The 26,628-nt window shown below is 56.2% G+C and overlaps 2 protein-coding genes across 3 annotated transcripts in view; both read left to right on the plus strand.

Annotated features, from left to right (window-relative positions):
* Positions 1-24: 24 nt before the first annotated feature.
* Positions 25-26,545, plus strand: LOC142922646 (clustered mitochondria protein homolog). Of its 2 annotated transcripts, none has more exons than XM_076063470.1 (7): positions 25-429; positions 2,870-2,985; positions 5,720-5,824; positions 9,501-9,601; positions 12,637-12,838; positions 20,826-20,888; positions 26,329-26,545. In XM_076063470.1, exons 2-5 carry the CDS (start codon positions 2,883-2,885, stop codon positions 12,718-12,720), a joined length of 393 nt encoding a protein of 130 aa, XP_075919585.1. In that variant the 5' UTR covers positions 25-429; positions 2,870-2,882; the 3' UTR covers positions 12,721-12,838; positions 20,826-20,888; positions 26,329-26,545. The 2 variants fall into 2 exon arrangements, with proteins under 2 accessions (XP_075919585.1, XP_075919586.1); XM_076063471.1 differs by lacking the exon at positions 25-429 and adding an exon at positions 546-748.
* The window catches only part of LOC142922643 (clustered mitochondria protein homolog), a 73,988-nt gene continuing 60,112 nt past the window's right edge, over positions 12,753-26,628 (plus strand). Inside the window, exons 1-3 of the mRNA XM_076063464.1 lie at positions 12,753-12,803; positions 20,826-20,888; positions 26,329-26,533. Coding sequence (XP_075919579.1) covers positions 12,753-12,803; positions 20,826-20,888; positions 26,329-26,533 — 319 coding nt within the window. The remainder of the gene's footprint in view (positions 12,804-20,825; positions 20,889-26,328; positions 26,534-26,628) is intronic.

Below are 26,628 nucleotides of genomic sequence, written 5' to 3' on the forward strand. Positions count from 1 at the left end.
CAGTCACTCACTTAGTCACTCACTTAGTCACTCACTTAGTCACTCACTCACTCACTCAGCCACTCACTCACTCACTCAGTCACTCACTCAGTCACTCACTTAGTCACTCACTCAGTCACTCACTTAGTCACTCAGTCACTCACTTAGTCACTCACTTACTCACTCACTTAGTCACTCACTTAGTCACTCACTCACTCAGTCACTCACTCAGCCACTCACTTAGTCACTCACTCAGTCACTCACTTAGTCACTCAGTCACTCACTTAGTCACTCACTTAGTCACTCATTTAGTCACTCACTAACTTAGTCACTCACTTAGTCACTCACTCACCCACTCACCCACTCACTCCAGGCTGGCTTCCCACGGCCTCACCCTCACCGTCTGTGCAGCCTGCGGCCTGAGCTAGTCGAGGCCTTTGTAGAGAACAGGTGACTCACTCACTCACTCAGTCACTCACTTAGTCACTCATTTAGTCACTCACTAACTTAGTCACTCACTTAGTCACTCACTCACTCACTTAGTCACTCATTTAGTAACTCAGTCACTCACTTAGTCACTCAGTCACTCACTTAGTCACTCAGTCACTCACTTAGTCACTCACTTAGTCACTCATTTAGTCACTCACTAACTTAGTCACTCACTTAGTCACTCACTCACCCACTCACTCCAGGCTGGCTTCCCACGGCCTCACCCTCACCGTCTGTCTAGCCTGCGGCCTGAGCTAGTCGAGGCCTTTGTAGAGAACAGGTGACTCACTCACTCACTCAGTCACTCACTTAGTCACTCACTTAGTCACTCACTTAGTCACTCACTTAGTCACTCACTCACTCACCCACTCACCCACTCACTCAGCCACTCACTTAGGTCACTCACTCAGTCACTCGCTTAGTCACTCACTTAGTCACTCATTTAGTCAGTCACTTAGTCAGTCACTTAGTCAGTCACTCACTTAGTCACTCACTTAGTCACTCATTTAGTCACTCATTTAGTCACTCACTTAGTCACTCACTTAGGTCACTCACTCACTCACTTAGTCACTCATTTAGTTACTCACTCAATCACTCACTTAGTCACTCACTCACTCACTCAGCCACTCACTCACTCAGTCACTCACTTAGTCACTCACTTAGTCCACTCACTTAGTCACTCATTTAGTCACTCACTTAGGTCACTCACTCAGCCACTCACTCACTTAGTCACTCATTTAGTCACTCAGTCACTCACTCACCCACTCACTCACTCACCCACTCACTCACTCACCCACTCACTCACTCACTCACCCACTCACTCACTCACTCACCCACTCACTCACTCACTCACCCATTCACTCACCCACTCACCCACTCACTCACCCACTCATTCACTCACCCACTCACCCACTCACTCACCCACTCACTCACTCACTCACCCACTCACCCACTCACTCACCCACCCACCCACTCACCCACCCACTCACTCACCCACTCACTCACTCACTCACCCACCCACTCACTCACTCACCCACTCACCCACTCACTCACTCACCCACCCACTCACCCACCCACTCACTCACCCACCCACTCACCCACACACCCACTCACTCACCCACTCACTCACCCACTCACTCACCCACCCACTCACCCACCCACTCACTTACTCACCCACCCACTCACCCACTCACTCACTCACCCACTCACCCACTCACCCACTCACTCACCCACTCACTCACCCACTCACCCACTCACCCACTCACCCACTCACTCACCCACTCACTCACCCACTCACTCACTCACTCACCCACTCACCCACTCACTCACTCACCCACCCACTCACTCACCCACTCACCCACTCACCCACTCACTCACCCACTCACTCACCCACTCACTCACCCACTCACCCACTCACCCACTCACTCACTCACCCACTCACTCACCCACTCACCCACTCACCCACCCACTCACTCACCCACCCACTCACCCACTCACTCACCCACTCACTCACCCACTCACTCACCCACACACTCACTCACCCACTCACTCACTCACTCACCCACTCACTCACCCACTCACTCACTCACTCACCCACTCACTCACTCACTCACCACTCACCCACTCACTCACCCACTCACTCACCCACTCACTCACCCACTCACTCACCCACTCACTCACCCACTCACCCACTCACCCACTCACTCACCCACTCACTCACCCACTCACCCACTCACCTACTCACCCACTCACCCACCCACTCACCCACTCACTCACTCACCCACTCACCCACTCACTCACTCACCCACTCACCCACTCACTCACCCACTCACTCACCCACTCACTCACTCACCCACTCACTCACCCACTCACTCACCCACCCACTCACCCACTCACTCATCCACTCACTCATCCACTCACTCACCCACTCACTCACCCACTCACCCACTCACCCACTCACCCACCCACTCACTCACCCACCCACTCACCCACTCACTCACCCACTCACTCACCCACTCACTCACCCACACACTCACTCACCCACTCACTCACTCACTCACCCACTCACTCACCCACTCACTCACTCACTCACTCACCCACTCACTCACTCACTCACCCACTCACCCACTCACTCACTCACCCACTCACTCACTCACTCACCCACTCACCGACTCACTCACTCACCCACCCACTCACCCACTCACCCACTCACCTACTCACCCACTCACCCACCCACTCACCCACTCACCCACCCACTCACCCACTCACTCACCCACTCACCCACTCACCCACTCACTCACCCACTCACTCACCCACTCACTCACTCACCCACTCACCCACTCACTCACCCACTCACCCACTCACCCACTCACCCACTCACTCACCCACTCACCCTGCCTAGGTATCTACGCTTCATGCAGAGTGCTGCTGTGAAGTTTGTGCAGCAGAAGGTGGACTCCAAGATGGCCGCCGATTCCAAGATGGCCGCTGGGAAGGGGGCGGAAGTGGAGGAGGATGGTGAGGGTTGCTCACCACTCACCACTCACTCACTCACCCAGCCACTCACTCACCCACTCACCCAGCCACTCACTCACTCACCCACTCACCCACTCACTCACCCACTCACTTACTCACTCACCCACTCACTCACTCACCTAGTCACTCACTCACCCACCCACCCACCCACCACCACGTGTCTCCCCCCACCCACCCACCCACCACCACGTGTCTCCCCCCACCCACCCACCCACCACCACGTGTCTCCCCCCACCCACCCACCCACCACCACGTGTCTCCCCCCACCCACCCACCCACCACCACGTGTCTCCCCCACCCACCCACCCACCCACCACCACGTGTCTCCCCCCACCCACCCACCCACCACCACGTGTCTCCCCCCACCCACCCACCCACCACCACGTGTCTCCCCCCACCCACCCACCCACCACCACGTGTCTCCCCCCACCCACCCACCCACCACCACGTGTCTCCCCCCACCCACCCACCCACCACCACGTGTCTCCCCCCACCCACCCACCCACCACCACGTGTCTCCCCCCACCCACCCACCCACCACCACGTGTCTCCCCCCACCCACCCACCCACCACCACGTGTCTCCCCCCACCCACCCACCCACCACCACGTGTCTCCCCCCACCCACCCACCCACCACCACGTGTCTCCCCCCACCCACCCACCCACCACCACGTGTCTCCCCCCACCCACCCACCCACCACCACGTGTCTCCCCCCACCCACCCACCCACCCACCACCACGTGTCTCCCCCCACCCACCCACCCACCACCACGTGTCTCCCCCCACCCACCCACCCACCCACCACCACGTGTCTCCCCCCACCCACCCACCCACCCACCACCACGTGTCTCCCCCCCACCCACCCACCACCACGTGTCTCCCCCCACCCACCCACCCACCACCACGTGTCTCCCCCCACCCACCCACCCACCACCACGTGTCTCCCGTCCCACCCACCCACCCACCCACCACGTGTCTCCCCCCACCCACCCACCCACCACCACGTGTCTCCCCCCACCCACCCACCCACCACCACGTGTCTCTCCCCACCCACCACCACGTGTCTCTCCCCCCACCCACCCACCACCACGTGTCTCCCCCCCCCACCCACCCACCACCACGTGTCTCCCCCCACCCACCCACCACCACGTGTCTCCCCCCACCCACCCACCCACCACCACGTGTCTCTCCCCACCCACCACCACGTGTCTCTCCCCCCACCCACCCACCACCACGTGTCTCCCCCCACCCACCCACCCACCACCACGTGTCTCCCCCCACCCACCCACCCACCACCACGTGTCTCCCCCCACCCACCCACCCACCACCACGTGTCTCCCCCCACCCACCCACCCACCACCACGTGTCTCCCCCCCCACCCACCCACCCACCACCACGTGTCTCCCCCCACCCACCCACCCACCACCACGTGTCTCTCCCCCCACCCCACCCACCACCACGTGTCTCTCCCCCCCCACCCACCCACCACCACGTGTCTCCCCCCACCCACCCACCACCACGTGTCTCCCCCCACCCACCCACCCACCACCACGTGTCTCCCCCCACCCACCCACCACCACGTGTCTCCCCCCACCCACCCACCCACCACCACGTGTCTCCCCCCACCCACCCACCCACCACCACGTGTCTCCCCCCCACCCACCCACCCACCACCACGTGTCTCCCCCCACCCACCCACCCACCACCACGTGTCTCTCCCCCCCCACCCACCCACCCACCACCACGTGTCTCTCCCCCCCCACCCACCCACCCACCACCACGTGTCTCTCCCCCCCCACCCACCCACCACCACGTGTCTCCCCCCACCCACCCACCACCACGTGTCTCCCCCCACCCACCCACCCACCACCACGTGTCTCCCCCCACCCACCCACCACCACGTGTCTCCCCCCACCCACCCACCCACCACCACGTGTCTCTCCCCACCCACCACCACGTGTCTCTCCCCCACCCACCCACCACCACGTGTCTCCCCCCACCCACCCACCCACCACCACGTGTCTCTCCCCCCCCCACCCACCCACCACCACGTGTCTCTCCCCCCCCACCCACCCACCCACCACCACGTGTCTCTCCCCACCCACCCACCCACCACCACGTGTCTCCCCCCACCCACCCACCACCACGTGTCTCCCCCCACCCACCCACCACCACGTGTCTCTCCCCACCCACCACCACGTGTCTCTCCCCCCACCCACCCACCACCACGTGTCTCCCCCCACCCACCCACCCACCACCACGTGTCTCCCCCCCCCACCCACCCACCCACCACCACGTGTCTCCCCCCACCCACCCACCCACCACCACGTGTCTCCCCCCACCCACCCACCCACCACCACGTGTCTCCCCCCACCCACCCACCCACCCACCACCACGTGTCTCCCCCCACCCACCCACCCACCACCACGTGTCTCCCCCCACCCACCCACCACCACGTGTCTCCCCCCACCCACCCACGTGTCTCCCCCCCTCACCCACCCACCCACCACACGTGTCTCCCCCCACCCACCCACCCACCACCACGTGTCTCTCCCCACCCACCCACCCACCACCACGTGTCTCTCCCCCACCCACCACCACGGGTCTCTCCCCCCACCCACCCCACCACCACGTGTCTCTCCCCACCCACCCACCCACCACCACGTGTCTCTCCCCCCCCACCCACCCACCCACCACCACGTGTCTCCCCCACTAGTGGAGGGAGTGAATCTGCGTATCGTGAAGGAGGCTTGCCAGGAGGTTCACTCCCTCAGCGACTCCAAATTCCAGATACAGTTCAACCTCGACGCTTACTCACCAGGTACTCACCAGGTACTCACCAGGTACTCACCAGGTACTCACCACTCACCAGGTACTCACACTCACCAGGTACTCACCAGGTACTCACCAGGTACTCACACTCACCAGGTACTCACCAGGTACTCACACTCACCAGGTACTCACCAGGTACTCACCAGGTACTCACCAGGTACTGACCACTCACCAGGGACTCACCAGGTACTCACCACTTACTCACCACTCCACCAGGTACTCACAATCACCAGGTACTCACCAGGTACTCACCAGGTACTCACCACTCACCAGGGACTCACCAGGTACTCACACTCACCAGGTACTCACCAGGTACTCACCACTCACCAGGTACTCGCCAGGTACTCACCACTCACCAGGTACTCACCAGGTACTCACCAGGTACTCACCACTCACCAGGTACTCACCAGGTACTCACACTCACCAGGTACTCACCAGGTACTCACCAGGTACTCACCAGGTACTCACCACTCACCAGGGTCTCACCAGGTACTCACCACTTACTCACCACTCACCAGGTACTCACAATCACCAGGTACTCACCAGGTACTCACCACTCACCAGGTACTCACCAGGTACTCACCAGGTACTCACCAGGTACTCACCACTCACCACTTACTCACCAGGTACTCACCACTTACTCACCACTCACCAGGTACTCACAATCACCAGGTACTCACCAGGTACTCACCAGGTACTCACCACTCACCAGGTACTCACCAGGTACTCACCACTTACTCACCACTCACCAGGTACTCACCAGGTACTCACCAGGTACTCACCACTCACCAGGTACTCACCAGGTACTCACACTCACCAGGTACTCACCAGGTACTCACCAGGTACTCACACTCACCAGGTACTCCACCAGGTACTCACCAGGTACTCCCACTCACCAGGTACTCACCAGGTACTCACCAGGTACTCACCACTCACCAGGTACTCACCAGGTACTCACCGCTTACTCACCACTCACCAGGTACTCACAATCACCAGGTACTCACCAGGTACTCACCAGGTACTCACACTCACCAGGTACTCACCAGGTACTCACCAGGTACTCACCACTCACCAGGTACTCACCAGGTACTCACCAGGTACTCACACTCACCAGGTACTCACCAGGTACTCACCAGGTACTCCCACTCACCAGGTACTCACCACTCACCAGGTACTCACCACTCACCAGGTACTCACCAGGTACTCACCACTTACTCACCACTCACCAGGTACTCACAATCACCAGGTACTCACCAGGTACTCACCAGGTACTCACACTCACCAGGTACTCACCAGGTACTCACCAGGTACTCACCACTCACCAGGTACTCACCAGGTACTCACCAGGTACTCACACTCACCAGGTACTCACCAGGTACTCACCACTTACTCACCACTCACCAGGTACTCACAATCACCAGGTACTCACCAGGTACTCACACTCACCAGGTACTCACCAGGTACTCAGCAGGTACTCACCACTCACCAGGTACTCACCAGGTACTCACACTCACCAGGTACTCACCACTCACCAGGTACTCACCAGGTACGCACCAGGTACTCACACTCACCAGGTACTCACCAGGTACTCACACTCACCAGGTACTCCCAATCACCAGGTACTCACCAGGTACTCACCAGGTACTCCCAATCACCAGGTACTCACCAGGTACTCACCAGGTACTCACCACTCACCAGGTACTCACCAGGTACTCACACTCACCAGGTACTCACCAGGTACTCACCACTCACACCAGGTACTCACACTCACCAGGTACTCACCAGGTACTCACCAGGTACTCACACTCACCAGGTACTCCCAATCACCAGGTACTCACCAGGTACTCACCAGGTACTCCCAATCACCAGGTACTCACCAGGTACTCACCAGGTACTCACCACTCACCAGGTACTCACCAGGTACTCACCACTCACCAGGCACTCACCAGGCACTCACCAGGTACTCACCAGGTACTCACACTCACCAGGTACTCACCAGGTACTCACCAGGTACTCACCACTCACCAGGTACTCACCAGGTACTCACCAGGTACTCACCACTTACTCACCACTCACCAGGTACTCACAATCACCAGGTACTCACCAGGTACTCACCAGGTACTCACACTCACCAGGTACTCACCAGGTACTCACCAGGTACTCACCACTCACCAGGTACTCACCAGGTACTCACCAGGTACTCACACTCACCAGGTACTCACCAGGTACTCACCAGGTACTCACCACTCACACCAGGTACTCACACTCACCAGGACTCACCAGGTACTCACCAGGTACTCACACTCACCAGGTACTCCCAATCACCAGGTACTCACCAGGTACTCACCAGGTACTCCCAATCACCAGGTACTCACCAGGTACTCACCAGGTACTCACCACTCACCAGGTACTCACCAGGTACTCACCAGGTACTCACCACTCACCAGGTACTCACCAGGTACTCACCACTCACCAGGCACTCACCAGGCACTCACCAGGTACTCACCAGGTACTCGCACTCACCAGGTACTCACCAGGTACTCACCACTCACCAGGTACTCACCAGGTACTCATCAGGTACTCACCACTCACAGGTACTCACCACTCACCAGGTACTCACCAGGTACTCACCAGGTACTCACCACTCACCAGGTACTCACCAGGTACTCACCAGGTACTCACACTCACCAGGTACTCACCAGGTACTCACACTCACCAGGTACTCACACTCACCAGGTACTCACCAGGCACTCACCAGGTACTCACACTCACCAGGTACTCACCAGGTACTCACCACTCACCAGGTACTCACCAGGTACTCACCAGGTACTCACCACTCACCAGGTACTCACAGGTACTCACCAGGTACTCACCACTCACCAGGTACTCACAATCACCAGGTACTCACCACTCACACCAGGTACTCACCAGGTACTCACAATCACCAGGTACTCACCAGGTACTCACCAGGTACTCACACTCACCAGATACTCACCAGGTACTCACCAGGTACTCACACTCACCAGGTACTCACAATCACCAGGTACTCACCAGGTACTCACCAGGTACTCACCACTTACTCACCACTCACCAGGTACTCACCAGGTACTCACCACTCACCAGTTACTCACCAGGTACTCACCACTTACTCACCACTCACCAGGTACTCACCAGGTACTCACCACTCACCAGGTACTCACCAGGTACTCACCACTCACCAGGTACTCACCAGGTACTCACCAGGTACTCACCACTCACAATCACCAGGTACTCACCAGGTACTCACCACTCACCAGGTACTCACCACTCACCAGGTACTCATCAGGTACTCACCAGGTACTCACCACTCACAATCACCAGGTACTCACCAGGTACTCACCAAATACTCACCAGGTACTCACCAGCCTCTCCCCCCTCCATGACCCCTCGTGACCCCCGTGACCCCCCCGTGACCCCCCGTGACCCCCCCACGACCCCCCATGACCCCCGTGACCCCCCGTGACCCCCGTGACCCCCCGTGACCCCCCGTGACCCCCGTGACCCCCCGTGACCCCACGTGACCCCCCCCCCCCCATGACCCCCGCCCGCGCCCCCCCCGCGCCCCCCCCTGTGACCCCCCGTGACCCCCCTGTGACCCCCCGTGACCCCCCCCGTGTCTGCCCCAGGTGTTCGTTTCCCGCCCTCTGATTTCCCGGCTCTCCGTGCTCAACGTCGTCTCTTTAGAGACGCAGCTCAGTTCGTCATCACTCACCAGATCCCAGCTCTGGTGAGTGACTCACTCACCCACTCACTCACTCTCCCACTCACTCACCCACTCACTCACTCAACCACTCACCCACCCACTCACTCACTCACCCACTCACTCACTCACTCACCCACTCACTCACTCACCCACTCACTCACTCACCACTCACCCAGTCACTCACTCACCCAGTCACTCACTCACCCACTCACCCACTCACCCACTCACTCACTCACCCACTCACTCACCCACTCACTCACCCAGTCACTCACCCACTCACCCACTCACCCACTCACTCACCCACTCACTCAGTCACCCAGTCACTCACCCACTCACCCACTCACTCACACACCCACTCAGTCACCCAGTCACTCACCCACTCACCCAGTCACCCACCCACTCACTCACTCACTCTCCCACTCACTCACCCACCTCACTCATCTCACTCCTCACCCACTCACTCACTCACCCACTCACTCCCCACTCACTCACACCCCACTCACTCACTCACCCAGTCACTCACTCACCACTCACCCACTCACCCACTCACTCACTCACACCACCACTCACCCACCCACTCACCCCCAGTCACTCACCCACTCACCCACTCACCACCCACTCACCCACTCACTCCCCAGTCACTCACCCACTCACCCACTCACCCAGTCACCCACCCACTCACTCACTCACTCACCCACTCACTCACTCACCCACTCACCCACTCACCCAGTCACCCACCCACTCACTCACTCACTCTCCCACTCACTCACCCACTCACTCACTCAACCACTCACCCACCCACTCACTCACTCACTCACCCACTCACTCACTCACTCACCCACTCACTCACTCACTCACTCACCCACTCACTCACCCAGTCACTCACTCACCCAGTCACTCACCACTCACCCACTCACCCACTCACTCACTCACCCACTCACTCACCCACTCACTCACCCAGTCACTCACCCACTCACCCACTCACTCACACACCCACTCACCACTCACTCACCCAGTCACTCACCCACTCACCCACTCACCCAGTCACCCACCCACTCACTCACTCACTCACCCACTCACTCACTCACCCACTCACTCACTCAACCACTCACCCACCCACTCACTCACTCACTCACCCACTCACCTCACTCACTCACCTCACTCACTCACTCACCCACTCACTCACCCAGTCACTCACTCACCCAGTCACTCACTCCCCACTCACCCACTCACCCACTCACTCACTCACCCACTCACTCACCCACTCACTCACCCAGTCACTCACCCACTCACCCACTCACTCACACACCCACTCACTCACCCAGTCACTCACCCACTCACCCACTCACCCACTCACCCACTCACTCACACCCACTCACTCACCCACTCACTCACTCACCCACTCACTCACTCACCCACTCACTCACCCACTCACTCACCCACTCACCCACTCACTCACCCACTCACTCACTCACCCACTCACCCACTCACTCACCACCCACCCACCCACTCACTCACCCACCCACTCACCCACCCACCCACTCACCCACTCACCCACTCACCCACCCACTCACCCACTCACCCACCCCACCCACCCACTCACTCACTCACCCACTCACCCACCCACTCACTCACCCACCCACCCACTCACTCACCACCCACTCACCCACACCCCCACCACTCACCCACTCACCCACTCACTCACTCACCCACTCACCCACTCACCCACCCACTCACCCACCCACTCACTCACTCACCCAATCACCCACCCACTCACCACCCACCCACCCACTCACTCACCACCCACTCACCCACCCACCCACTCACCCACTCACCCACTCACTCACCCACCCACTCACCCACTCACCCACCCACCCACCCACTCACCCACTCACCCACCCACTCACCCACTCACCCACTCCACCCACCACCCACTCACCCACCACCACCACTCCCCACTCACCCACTCACCCCACCCACTCACTCACCCACTCACTCACCCACTCACCCACCCACCCACTCACCCACCCACCCACCCCACTCACCCACCCACCCACCCACTCACTCACCCACCCACTCACCCACTCACTCACTCACCCTACTCACCCACTCCACTCACTCACCCACTCACCCACCCACTCACCCACTCACCCCACCCACCCACTCACTCACCCACCCACTCACCCACCCACCCACTCACCCACTCACCCACCCACTCACCCACCCACCCACCCCTCACCCACTCACCCACTCACCCACTCACCCACCCACTCACTCACTCACCACCCACCCACCCACCCACCCACTCACCCACTCACACTCACTCACCACTCACCCACTCACCCACTCACTCACCCACCCACTCACTCACTCACCCACTCACTCACCCACCCACTCACCCACTCACCCACCCACTCACCCACTCACCCACTCACCCACTCACCCACCCACTCACTCACTCACCCACTCACTCACCCACTCACTCACTCACCCACTCACCCACCCACTCACTCACCCACTCACCCCACTCACCCACTCACTCACCCACTCACCCACTCACCCACTCACTCACCCACTCACCCACTCACCCACTCACTCACCCAGTCACCCACTCACCCACTCACTCACTCTCCCACTCACTCACCCACTCACTCACTCAACCACTCACCCACCCACTCACTCACTCACCCACTCACTCACTCACTCACCCACTCATCCACTCACCCACTCACCCACTCACCCACTCACTCACTCACCCACTCACTCACCCACTCACCCACTCACCCACCCACTCACCCACTCACCCACTCACTCACTCACCCACTCACTCACCCACTCACCCACTCACCCACTCACCCACCCACCCACCCACTCACTCACCCACCCACCCACCCACCCACTCACCCACCCACCCACCCACTCACCCACCCACTCACTCACCCACTCACCCACTCACCCACTCACTCACCCACTCACCCACTCACCCACTCACTCACCCACTCACCCACTCACCCACCCACCCACCCACTCACCACCCCCCGTGCCCCCCTCCCCACCAGGTGAGTGACCTCACCTGCCCGTCTCCGCGTCTCTGCCCCTGGACGGGCCCTCGCTGTTGCTGCTGCTGCACCAGCGAGGGGTGAACGCTCGATATCTCGGGGACGTCCTCAAGCAGATGGGGATGGTGGGGGGCACCGACCTCGGAGTGGGGGGCACCGGCGACAAAGTGGGGGCACCAGCGGCCGTGGACACGCAGCATACGTAGGTGGTGGGGGGGTGATGGTGGGGGGGGGGGGGGTGGTGTGAAAACCACGGCAAGATTTTTTATTTTTTCTTAAAAAGCGGCGTTGTATTTTGATTTTTGTTTAACGTCGGCACCACGGAGTGTGATTTGGCAGTGAACGTTAAGCAAAACAAAAGCGCCACTCTCTCTAAAATTTTCTTTGCTGTCTGCAGTCGATAGCACACCGGCAAGTGGCTTAGCGTGTACCTGTCATATCAACCTTGTTCATCCGTAGCAGCAGCAGCATCAGTAGTACCACAGTAATTACCCTGTAAGCGGGTCTTTTGTATGGGGTAAAGGTTAAAAGGTCGGGTAAAGGGTAGGGCTCGTTGCTTTAACCTTTAACCTTTAACCTTACCTGCTGCGGGGGTCAAAGGTGAGGGTACAGTGATTGTATTGTGGTAAGGTTAAAGGTCGGGTAAAGGGTCAGGCTGGTTGTTTTTAACCTTTAACCTTACCTGCTGCGGGGGGTCAAAGGTGAGGGTGGAGTGATTGTATTGTGGTAAGTTAAAGGTTGGGTAAAGGGTCGGGCTGGTTGCTTTAACCTTTAACCTTACCTGCTGCGGGGGGTCAAAGGTGAGGGTGGAGTGATTGTATTGTGTTAAGGTTAAAGGTCGGGTAAAGGGTCAGGATGGTTGCTTTTAACCTTACCTGCTGCAGGGGTCAAAGGTGAGGGTGGAGTGATTGTATTGTGGTAAGGTTAAAGGTCGGGTAAAGGGTCAGGCTGGTTGTTTTTAACCTTACCTGCTGCAGGGGTCAAAGGTGAGGGTACAGTGATTGTATTGTGGTAAGGTTAAAGGTCGGGTGAAGGTCAGGATGGTTGCTTTTAACCTTACCTGCTGCAGGGGTCAAAGGTGAGGGTGGAGTGATTGTATTGTGGTAAGGTTAAAGGTCGGGTAAAGGGTAGGGCTCGTTGCTTTAACCTTTAACCTTACCTGCTGCGGGGGGTCAAAGGTGAGGGTGGAGTGATTTGTATTGTGGTAAGGTTAAAAGGTCGGGTAAAGGGTAGGGCTCGTTGCTTTAACCTTTAACTTACCTGCTGCGGGGGGGTCAAAGGTGAGGGTGGAGTGATTGTATTGTGGTAAGGTAAAAGCTAGGGTAAAGGGTCAGGCTGGTTGCTTTTAACCTTTAACCTTACCTGCTGCTGTGGTTGTTGTGGTGTTGTTTGACTTTGCATCCCACTGGGGTTTTTTTTCCACTCGGCGTTGGCGGTGGTGGTGGTGGTGGTGTACGCGCTGCTATTTCAGGAATATTTTTGCTGGGTTTTTTTTCCCCCTCCATGGATTTGCTGTTTTGCACGCAGTCAGCGCGTAGCAGTCGGTCACTTTGAAGATGTTTTTTTATTATTGTTGTTCGCGTTTTCGGTTTTGTTTTGTTGTTTAGTTTGTTGTGGTAGCACCCCGATTCAAGAGCCGGAATGGCTCACGGGGCCTGTACCAAAATCATTGAAAAACTAAACTATGAAAGTACGGAACGGAATGGATTTATAGCCACGGACGGACAATGCTAAAAGTTGCCGCGTGCTTAGTTTTAGTGTTGCCGCTGCCGCCGCTACTACTGATGTGACTCCCGCTACTGCCGCTACTACTACTACTGATGTGACTCCCGCTACTGCCGCCGCTACTACTACTGATGTGACTCCCGCTACTGCCGCCGCTACTACTGATGTGACTCCCGCTACTGCCGCCGCTACTACTGATGTGACTCCCGCTACTGCCACTGCTACTACTACTGATGTGACTCCCGCTACTGCCGCTACTACTACTGATGTGACTCCCGCTACTGCCGCTGCTACTACTATTGATGTGACTCCCACTACTGCCGCCGCTACTATTGATGTGACTCCCGCTACTACTACTACTACTATTGATGTGACTCCCGCTACTGCCACCGCTACTGCTACTATTGATGTGACTCCCGCTACTGCCGCTGCTACTACTACTGATGTGACTCCCGCTACTGCCGCTACTACTGATGTGACTCCCGCTACTGCCGCCGCTGCTACTACTGTTGTGACTCCCGCTACTGCCGCTGCTACTACTGTTGTGACTCCTGCTACTGCCGCTGCTACTATTGATGTGACTCCGCTACTACTACTACTACTATTGATGTGACTCCCGCTACTACTACTACTACTATTGATGTGACTCCCGCTACTGCCACCGCTACTGCTACTATTGATGTGACTCCCGCTACTGCTGCTACTACTACTACTGATGTGACTCCCGCTACTGCCGCTGCTACTACTGATGTGACTCCCGCTACTGCCACTGCTACTACTACTGATGTGACTCCCGCTACTGCCGCTACTACTACTGATGTGACTCCTGCTACTGCCGCTACTACTACTGATGTGACTCCCTGCTACTGCCGCCACTACTACTGATGTGACTCCCGCTACTGCCACTGATGTGACTCCTGCTACTGCCGCTGCTACTACTGATGTGACTCCCGCTACTGCCGCTGCTACTACTGATGTGACTCCCGCTACTGCCGCCGCTACTACTACTGATGTGACTCCCACTACTGCCGCTACTACTACTGATGTGACTCCCGCTACTGCCGCTACTACTACTACTGATGTGACTCCCGCTACTGCCGCTACTACTACTGATGTGACTCCCGCTACTGCCACTGCTACTACTACTGATGTGACTCCCGCTACTGCTGCCGCTACTACTACTGATGTGACTCCTGCTACTGCCGCTACCACTACTGATGTGACTCCCGCTACTGATGTGACTACTACTGATGTGACTCCCGCTACTGCTGCTACTACTGATGTGACTCCCGCTACTGCCGCTACTACTACTACTGATGTGACTCCCGCTACTGCCGCTACTACTACTACTGATGTGACTCCCGCTACTGCCGCCGCTACTACTACTACTGATGTGACTCCCGCTACTGCCACTGCTACTACTACTGATGTGACTCCCGCTACTGCCGCTACTACTACTACTGATGTGACTCCCGCTACTGCCGCTACCACTACTGATGTGACTCCCGCTACTGATGTGACTACTACTGATGTGACTCCCGCTACTGCTGCTACTACTGATGTGACTCCCGCTACTGCCGCTACTACTACTGATGTGACTCCCGCTACTGCCGCTACCACTACTGATGTGACTCCCGCTACTGCCGCTACTATTACTGATGTGACTTCCGCTACTGCCGCTACTACTACTACTGATGTGACTCCCGCTACTACTACTACTGATGTGACTCCCGCTACTGCCGCTACTACTACTACTGATGTGACTCCCGCTACTGCCGCTACTACTACTGATGTGACTCCCGCTACTGATGTGAACTCCCGCTACTGCCGCTACTGCCGCCGCTACTACTGATGTGACTCCCGCTACTGCCGCCGCTACTACTGATGTGACTCCCGCTACTGCCACTGCTACTACTATTGATGTGACTCCCGCTACTGCCACTGCTACTACTACTGATGTGACTCCCGCTACTGCCGCTACTACTACTGATGTGACTCCCGCTACTGCCGCTGCTACTACTACTGATGTGACTCCCGCTACTACTACTACTGATGTGACTCCCGCTACTACCGCTACTACTACTACTGATGTGACTCCCGCTGCTGCCGCTACTACTGATGTGACTCCCGCTACTGCCGCTACTACTACTGATGTGACTCCCGCTACTACCGCTACTACTACTACTACTGATGTGACTCCCGCTGCTGCCGCTGCTACTACTACTGATGTGACTCCCGCTACTGCCGCTACTACTACTGATGTGACTCCCGCTACTGCCGCTGCTACTGATGTGACTCCCGCTACTGCCACTGCTACTACTACTGATGTGACTCCCGCTACTGCCGCTACTACTACTGATGTGACTCCCGCTACTGCCGCTACTACTACTGATGTGACTCCCGCTACTGCTACTACTGATGTGACTCCTGCTACTGCCGCTACTACTACTGATGTGACTCCCGCTACTGCCGCCACTACTACTGATGTGACTCCCGCTACTGCTGCTACTACTACTATTGATGTGACTCCCGCTACTGCCGCTACTACTACTGATGTGACTCCCGCTACTGCTGCTACTACTACTACTGATGTGACTCCCGCTACTGCCGCTACTACTACTGATGTGACTCCCGCTATTGCTGCTGCTACTACTACTGATGTGACTCCCGCTATTGCCGCCGCTACCACTACTGATGTGACTCCCGCTACTGATGTGACTACTACTGATGTGACTCCCGCTACTGCTGCTACTACTGATGTGACTCCCGCTACTGCCGCTACTATTACTGATGTGACTCCCGCTACTGCCGCTACTACTACTACTGATGTGACTCCCGCTACTACTACTACTGATGTGACTCCCGCTACTGCCGCTACTACTACTACTGATGTGACTCCCGCTACTGCCGCTACTACTACTGATGTGACTCCCGCTACTGATGTGACTCCCGCTACTGCCGCTACTGCCGCCGCCACTACTGATGTGACTCCCGCTACTGCCGCCGCTACAACTGATGTGACTCCCGCTACTGCCACTGCTACTACTATTGATGTGACTCCCGCTACTGCCACTGCTACTACTACTGATGTGACTCCCGCTACTGCCACTGCTACTACTACTGATGTGACTCCCGCTACTGCCGCTACTACTACTGATGTGACTCCCGCTACTGCCGCTGCTACTACTACTGATGTGACTCCCCGCTACTACTACTACTGATGTGACTCCCGCTACTACCGCTACTACTACTACTGATGTGACTCCCGCTGCTGCCGCTACTACTGATGTGACTCCCGCTACTGCCGCTACTATTGATGTGACTCCCGCTACTACCGCTACTACTACTACTACTGATGTGACTCCCGCTGCTGCCGCTGCTACTACTACTGATGTGACTCCCGCTACTGCCGCTACTACTACTGATGTGACTCCCGCTACTGCCGCTGCTACTGATGTGACTCCCGCTACTGCCACTGCTACTACTACTGATGTGACTCCCGCTACTGCCGCTACTACTACTGATGTGACTCCCGCTACTGCCGCTACTACTACTGATGTGACTCCCGCTACTGCTACTACTGATGTGACTCCTGCTACTGCCGCTACTACTACTGATGTGACTCCCGCTACTGCCGCCACTACTACTGATGTGACTCCCGCTACTGCTGCTACTACTACTATTGATGTGACTCCCACTACTGCCGCTACTACTACTGATGTGACTCCCGCTACTGCTGCTACTACTACTACTGATGTGACTCCCGCTACTGCCGCTACTACTACTGATGTGACTCCCGCTATTGCTGCTGCTACTACTACTGATGTGACTCCCGCTACTGCCGCCGCTACCACTACTGATGTGACTCCCGCTACTGATGTGACTACTACTGATGTGACTCCCGCTACTGCTGCTACTACAGATGTGACTCCCGCTACTGCCGCTACTATTACTGATGTGACTCCCGCTACTGCCGCTACTACTACTACTGATGTGACTCCCGCTACTACTACTACTGATGTGACTCCCGCTACTGCCGCTACTACTACTACTGATGTGACTCCCGCTACTGCCGCTACTACTACTGATGTGACTCCCGCTACTGATGTGACTCCCGCTACTGCCGCTACTGCCGCCGCTACTACTGATGTGACTCCCGCTACTGCCGCCGCTACTACTACTGATGTGACTCCCGCTACTGCCACTGCTACTACTATTGATGTGACTCCCGCTACTGCCACTGCTACTACTACTGATGTGACTCCCGCTACTGCCGCTACTACTACTGATGTGACTCCCGCTACTGATGTGACTCCCGCTACTGCCGCTACTGCCGCCGCTACTACTGATGTGACTCCCGCTACTGCCGCCGCTACTACTACTGATGTGACTCCCGCTACTGCCACTGCTACTACTATTGATGTGACTCCCGCTACTGCCACTGCTACTACTACTGATGTGACTCCCGCTACTGCCGCCGCTACTGATGTGACTCCTGCTACTGCCGCTACTACTACTGATGTGACTCCCGCTACTGCCGCTACTGCTACTGATGTGACTCCCGCTACTGCCGCTGCTACTACTGATGTGACTCCCGCTACTGCTGCTGCTACTACTACTGATGTGACTCCTGCTACTGCCGCTACTACTACTGATGTGACTCCCGCTACTGCCGCTACTACTACTGATGTGACTCCCGCTACTGCCGCTACTACTACTGATGTGACTCCGCTACTGCCGCTACTACTACTGTTGTGACTCCCGCTACTGCCGCTACTACTACTACTGATGTGACTCCCGCTACTGCTGCTGCTACTACTACTGATGTGACTCCTGCTACTGCCGCTACTACTACTGATGTGACTCCCGCTACTGCCGCTACTACTACTGATGTGACTCCCGCTACTGCCGCCACTACTACTGATGTGACTCCCGCTACTGCTGCTACTACTACTATTGATGTGACTCCCGCTACTGCCGCTACTACTACTGATGTGACTCCCGCTACTGCTGCTACTACTACTACTGATGTGACTCCCGCTACTGCCGCTTCTACTACTGATGTGACTCCCGCTATTGCTGCTGCTACTACTACTGATGTGACTCCCGCTACTGCTGCCGCTACTACTACTGATGTGACTCCTGCTACTGCCGCTACTACTACTGATGTGACTCCCGCTACTGCCGCTACTACAACTGATGTGACTCCCGCTACTGCCGCTACTACTACTACTGATGTGACTCCTGCTACTGATGTGACTCCCGCTACTGCCGCTACTACTACTACTGATGTGACTCCCGCTACTGCCGCTACTACTACTACTGATGTGACTCCCGCTGCTGCCGCTACTACTACTGATGTGACTCCTGCTACTGCTGCTGCTACTACTACTGATGTGACTCCCGCTACTGCCGCTACTACTACTGATGTGACTCCCACTACTGCCGCTACTACTACTGATGTGACTCCCGCTACTGCCGCTGCTGCTACTACTGATGTGACTCCTGCTACTGATGTGACTCCCGCTACTGCCGCTACTACTACTACTGATGTGACTCCCGCTACTGCCGCTACTACTACTACTGATGTGACTCCCGCTACTGCCGCTACTACTACTGATGTGACTCCCGCTACTGCCGCTGCTGCTACTACTGATGTGACTCCCGCTACTGCCGCTGCTACTACTACTGATGTGACTCCCGCTACTGCCGCTACTACTACTGATGTGACTCCCGCTACTGATGTGACTACTACTGATGTGACTCCCGCTACTGCCGCTACTATTGATGTGACTCCCGCTACTGCTACTACTACTACTGATGTGACTCCCGCTACTGCCGCCGCTACTACTACTGATGTGACTCCCGCTACTGCCGCCACTACTACTGTTGTGACTCCCGCTACTGCCACTGATGTGACTCCTGCTACTGCCGCTACTACTACTGATGTGACTCCCGCTACTGCCGCTACTACAACTGATGTGACGCCCGCTACTGCCGCTACTATTGATGTGACTCCGCTACTGCCGCTACTACTACTGATGTGACTCCCGCTACTGCCGCTACTACTACTACTGATGTGACTCCCGCTACTGCCGCTACTACTACTGATGTGACTCCTGCTACTGCCGCTACTGCCGCCGCTACTACTGATGTGACTCCCGCTACTACTGATGTGACTCCCGCTACTGCCACTGATGTGACTCCCGCTACGATGTGTTTACTCATTCGGCTATCGAAGGGTAGATGATTTGGCTGACTTGGTACGATCCCGCTCGCTCCCCACGGCCCCCCACGGCTCCCCATGGCCCCCCACGGTCACCCTCGCGAGCCGGGGGGGTGGGCAATCGGCCGCCACGCTCCCGAGTGGGCCCCCCCCCCTCCCATCCGCCTTTGTCTCTCCCCCTCGTCAACGCCGCTACTGCTGACGCCGCTCTCATCTCTGTCCCTACGCGTCTCCGCAGAAGCTGTTGCTGAGCGAGATACTCCTGCGGTCGGTCAAGCACATCCTGCGCTCCTACCTGCAGGTACGCTCGCTCCTACCTACAGGTAGACTCACTCGTACCTACAGGTAGACTCACTCGTACCTACAGGTACACTCACTCGTACCTACAGGTACACTCGCTCCTACCTGCAGGTAGACTCACTCCTACCTACAGGTAGACTCACTCCCTCGTACCTACAGGTAGACTCACTCACTCACTCGTACATACAGGTAGACTCACTCGTACCTACAGGTAGACTCACTCACTCGCTCGTACCTACAGGTAGACTCACTCACTCGCTCGTACCTACAGGTAGACTCACTCACTCGTACCTACAGGTACACTCACTCGTACCTACAGGTAGACTCGCTCCTACCTGCAGGTAGACTCACTCACTCGTACCTACTGGTAGACTCACTCACTCACTCGTACCTACAGGTACACTCACTCGTACCTACAGGTACACTCACTCACTCGCTCGTACCTACAGGTACGCTCGCTCGTACCTACAGGTAGACTCGCTCGTACCTACAGGTAGACTCGCTCGTAACTACAGGTAGACTCACTCACTCGCTCGTACCTACAGGTACACTCACTCACTCGCTCGTACCTACAGGTAGACTCACTCACTCGTACCTACAGGTACACTCACTCGTACCTACAGGTAGACTCACTCACTCACTCGTACATACAGGTAGACTCGCTCACTCACTCCTACCTACAGGTAGACTCACTCGCTCGTACCTACAGGTAGACTCACTCGCTCGTACCTACAGGTAGACTCGCTCACTCACTCGTACATACAGGTAGACTCACTCACTCACTCGCTCATACCTACAGGTACACTCACTCACCTCGTACCTACAGGTACACTCACTCGTACCTACAGGTAGACTCGCTCGTACCTACAGGTACACTCACTCGTACCTACAGGTAGACTCACTCGTACCTACAGGTACACTCACTCGTACCTACAGGTAGACTCGCTCGTACCTGCAGGTACGCTCACTCGCTCGTACCTACAGGTACGCTCACTCGTACCTACAGGTACACTCAATCACTCACTCACTCGTACCTACAGGTACACTCACTCACTCACTCGTACCTACAGGTACGCTCGCTCGTACCTACAGGTAGACTCGCTCGTACCTGCAGGTACGCTCGCTCGTACCTACAGGTAGACTCACTCACTCGTACCTACAGGTACACTCACTCGCTCGTACCTACAGGTACACTCACTCATACCTACAGGTACACTCACTAACTCACTCGTACCTACAGGTACACTCACTCACTCGTACCTACAGGTACAATCACTCACTCACTCGCTCGTACCTACAGGTAGACTCACTCACTCGTACCTACAGGTAGACTCACTCGTACCTACAGGTACACTCACTCACTCACTCGTACCTACAGGTACACTCACTCACTCGTACCTACAGGTAGACTCACTCACTCGTACCTACAGGTACACTCACTCACTCGTACCTACAGGTACACTCACTCGTACCTACAGGTAGACTCACTCACTCGTACCTACAGGTAGACTCACTCGTACCTACAGGTACACTCACTCACTCGTACCTACAGGTAGACTCACTCGTACCTACAGGTAGACTCACTCGCTCGTACCTACAGGTACACTCACTTGCTCGTACCTACAGGTAGACTCACTCGTACCTACAGGTAGACTCGTACCTACAGGTAGACTCACTCGTACCTACAGGTACACTCACTCACTCACTCGTACCTACAGGTAGACTCACTCGTACCTACAGGTACACTCACTCACTCACTCGTACCTACAGGTAGACTCACTCACTCGTACCTACAGGTACACTCACTCACTCGTACCTACAGGTAGACTCACTCACTCGTTCGTACCTACAGGTACACTCACTCGTACCTACAGGTACACTCACTCGTACCTACAGGTACACTCACTCGTACCTACAGGTAGACTCACTCACTCGTACCTTACAGGTACACTCACTCACTCGTACCTACAGGTAGACTCACTCACTCGTTCGTACCTACAGGTACACTCACTCGTACCTACAGGTACACTCACTCGTACCTACAGGTACACTCACTCACTCACTCGTACCTACAGGTAGACTCACTCACTCGTACCTACAGGTACACTCACTCACTCACTCGTACCTACAGGTACACTCACTCACTCACTCGTACCTACAGGTAGACTCACTCACTCGTACCTACAGGTACACTCACTCACTCGTACCTACAGGTAGACTCACTCGTACCTACAGGTACACTCACTCACTCACTCGTACCTACAGGTACACTCACTCACTCGTACCTACAGGTACACTCACTCGTACCTACAGGTACACTCACTCACTCGTACCTACAGGTAGACTCACTCGTACCTACAGGTACACTCACTCACTCGTACCTACAGGTACACTCACTCACTCGTACCTACAGGTAGACTCACTCACTCGTACCTACAGGTAGACTCACTCACTCGTACCTACAGGTACACTCACTCACTCGTACCTACAGGTACACTCACTCGTACCTACAGGTACACTCACTCACTCGTACCTACAGGTAGACTCACTCGTACCTACAGGTACACTCACTCACTCGTACCTACAGGTACACTCACTCACTCGTACCTACAGGTAGACTCACTCACTCGCTCGTACCTACAGGTACACTCTCTCGTACCTACAGGTAGACTCACTCACTCGTACCTACAGGTAGACTCACTCACTCGTTCGTACCTACAGGTACACTCACTCGTACCTACAGGTACACTCACTCGTACCTACAGGTACACTCACTCGTACCTACAGGTAGACTCGCTCACTCGTACCTACAGGTACACTCACTCACTCGTACCTACAGGTAGACTCACTCACTCGTTCGTACCTACAGGTACACTCACTCGTACCTACAGGTACACTCACTCGTACCTACAGGTACACTCACTCACTCACTCGTACCTACAGGTAGACTCACTCACTCGTACCTACAGGTACACTCACTCACTCACTCGTACCTACAGGTAGACTCACTCACTCGTACCTACAGGTACACTCACTCACTCGTACCTACAGGTAGACTCACTCGTACCTACAGGTACACTCACTCACTCACTCGTACCTACAGGTACACTCACTCACTCGTACCTACAGGTAGACTCACTCGTACCTACAGGTACACTCACTCACTCACTCGTACCTACAGGTACACTCACTCACTCGTACCTACAGGTACACTCACTCGTACCTACAGGTACACTCACTCACTCGTACCTACAGGTAGACTCACTCGTACCTACAGGTACACTCACTCACTCACTCGTACCTACAGGCACACTCACTCACTCGTACCTACAGGTAGACTCACTCACTCGTACCTACAGGTAGACTCACTCACTCGTACCTACAGGTACACTCACTCACTCGTACCTACAGGTACACTCACTCGTACCTACAGGTACACTCACTCACTCGTACCTACAGGTAGACTCACTCGTACCTACAGGTACACTCACTCACTCGTACCTACAGGTACACTCACTCACTCGCACCTACAGGTAGACTCACTCACTCGTACCTACAGGTAGACTCACTCACTCGTTCGTACCTACAGGTACACTCACTCGTACCTACAGGTACACTCACTCGTACCTACAGGTACACTCACTCGTACCTACAGGTAGACTCGCTCACTCGTACCTACAGGTACACTCACTCACTCGTACCTACAGGTAGACTCACTCACTCGTTCGTACCTACAGGTACACTCACTCGTACCTACAGGTACACTCACTCGTACCTACAGGTACACTCACTCGTACCTACAGGTACACTCACTCACTCACTCGTACCTACAGGTAGACTCACTCACTCGTACCTACAGGTACACTCACTCACTCACTCGTACCTACAGGTAGACTCACTCACTCGTACCTACAGGTACACTCACTCACTCGTACCTACAGGTAGACTCACTCGTACCTACAGGTACACTCACTCACTCACTCGTACCTACAGGTACACTCACTCACTCGTACCTACAGGTACACTCACTCGTACCTACAGGTACACTCACTCACTCGTACCTACAGGTAGACTCACTCGTACCTACAGGTACACTCACTCACTCACTCGTACCTACAGGTACACTCACTCACTCGTACCTACAGGTAGACTCACTCGTACCTACAGGTACACTCACTCACTCGTACCTACAGGTAGACTCACTCGTACCTACAGGTACACTCACTCACTCACTCGTACCTACAGGTACACTCACTCGTACCTACAGGTACACTCACTCACTCGTACCTACAGGTACACTCACTCGTACCTACAGGTACACTCACTCACTCACTCGTACCTACAGGTACACTCACTCACTCGTACCTACAGGTACACTCACTCACTCGTACCTACAGGTACACTCACTCGTACCTACAGGTACACTCACTCACTCACTCGTACCTACAGGTAGACTCACTCACTCGTACCTACAGGTAGACTCACTCACTCGTACCTACAGGTAGACTCACTCACTCGTACCTACAGGTACACTCACTCACTCACTCGTACCTACAGGTACACTCACTCACTCACTCGTACCTACAGGTACACTTACTCACTCACTCGTACCTACAGGTACACTCACTCGTACCTACAGGTACACTCACTCGTACCTACAGGTACACTCACTCACTCACTCGTACCTACAGGTAGACTCACTCACTCGTACCTACAGGTAGACTCACTCACTCGTACCTACAGGTAGACTCACTCACTCGTACCTACAGGTACACTCACTCACTCGTACCTACAGGTACACTCACTCACTCACTCGTACCTACAGGTACACTCACTCACTCACTCGTACCTACAGGTACACTCGCTCGTACCTACAGGTACACTCACTCACTCACTCGTACCTACAGGTACACTCACTCACTCGTACCTACAGGTACACTCACTCACTCGTACCTACAGGTAGACTCACTTGTACCTACAGGTACACTCACTCACTCGTACCTACAGGTAGACTCACTCACTCGTACCTACAGGTACACTCACTCGTACCTACAGGTACACTCACTCGTACCTACAGGTAGACTCACTCACTCGTACCTACAGGTACACTCGCTCGTACCTACAGGTACACTCACTCACTCGTACCTACAGGTACACTCACTCGTACCTACAGGTACACCGCTGCTGCTGTCGCTGCTGTTGATGATGCTGATGATGACGATGATGATGATGCTGATGATGACGATGATGATGCTGATGATGACGATGATGATGCTTCTGCTGCTGCTGCTGCTACTACTACTGTTGATGTTGCTGATGATGATGATGCTGCTGATGATGATGACGATGCTGCTGATGATGATGATGCTGCTGATGATGATGACGATGCTGCTGCTGCTGCTGCCCCTACCACCGCCTCCCCCCCCTGCCCCCCCCCCCAGCACGTGGAGGTCCCCGCCATCTCCGCGGCTTGCGCCCACTTCCTCAGCTGCCTGCTTGGCTCCTGCCCGGCCCCAACGCCCGAGAGCCGGCCTCAACCCCAGGACGAGGCTAGGCACACCGCCCGCAAGCCCCGGCGGGCCCGGCCGGCCAGGCCCCCGTCACCGAGGAGGCCGGTGCCGGTGGGCGGTGGAGGCGGTGGAGGCGGTGGAGGCGGTGGTGGAGGTGGAGGCGGTGGAGGCGGTGGCGGTGGAGGCGGTGGTGGCGGTGGAGGTGGAGGAGGTGGAGGCGGTGGAGGCGGT

The sequence above is a fragment of the Petromyzon marinus genome, unplaced genomic scaffold, assembly GCF_048934315.1.
Source record: "Petromyzon marinus isolate PM22_M1 ecotype Great Lakes invasive population unplaced genomic scaffold, UKy_Petmar_22M1.pri1.0 PM_Scaffold_131, whole genome shotgun sequence".
Taxonomy (NCBI): Eukaryota; Metazoa; Chordata; class Hyperoartia; order Petromyzontiformes; family Petromyzontidae; genus Petromyzon; species Petromyzon marinus.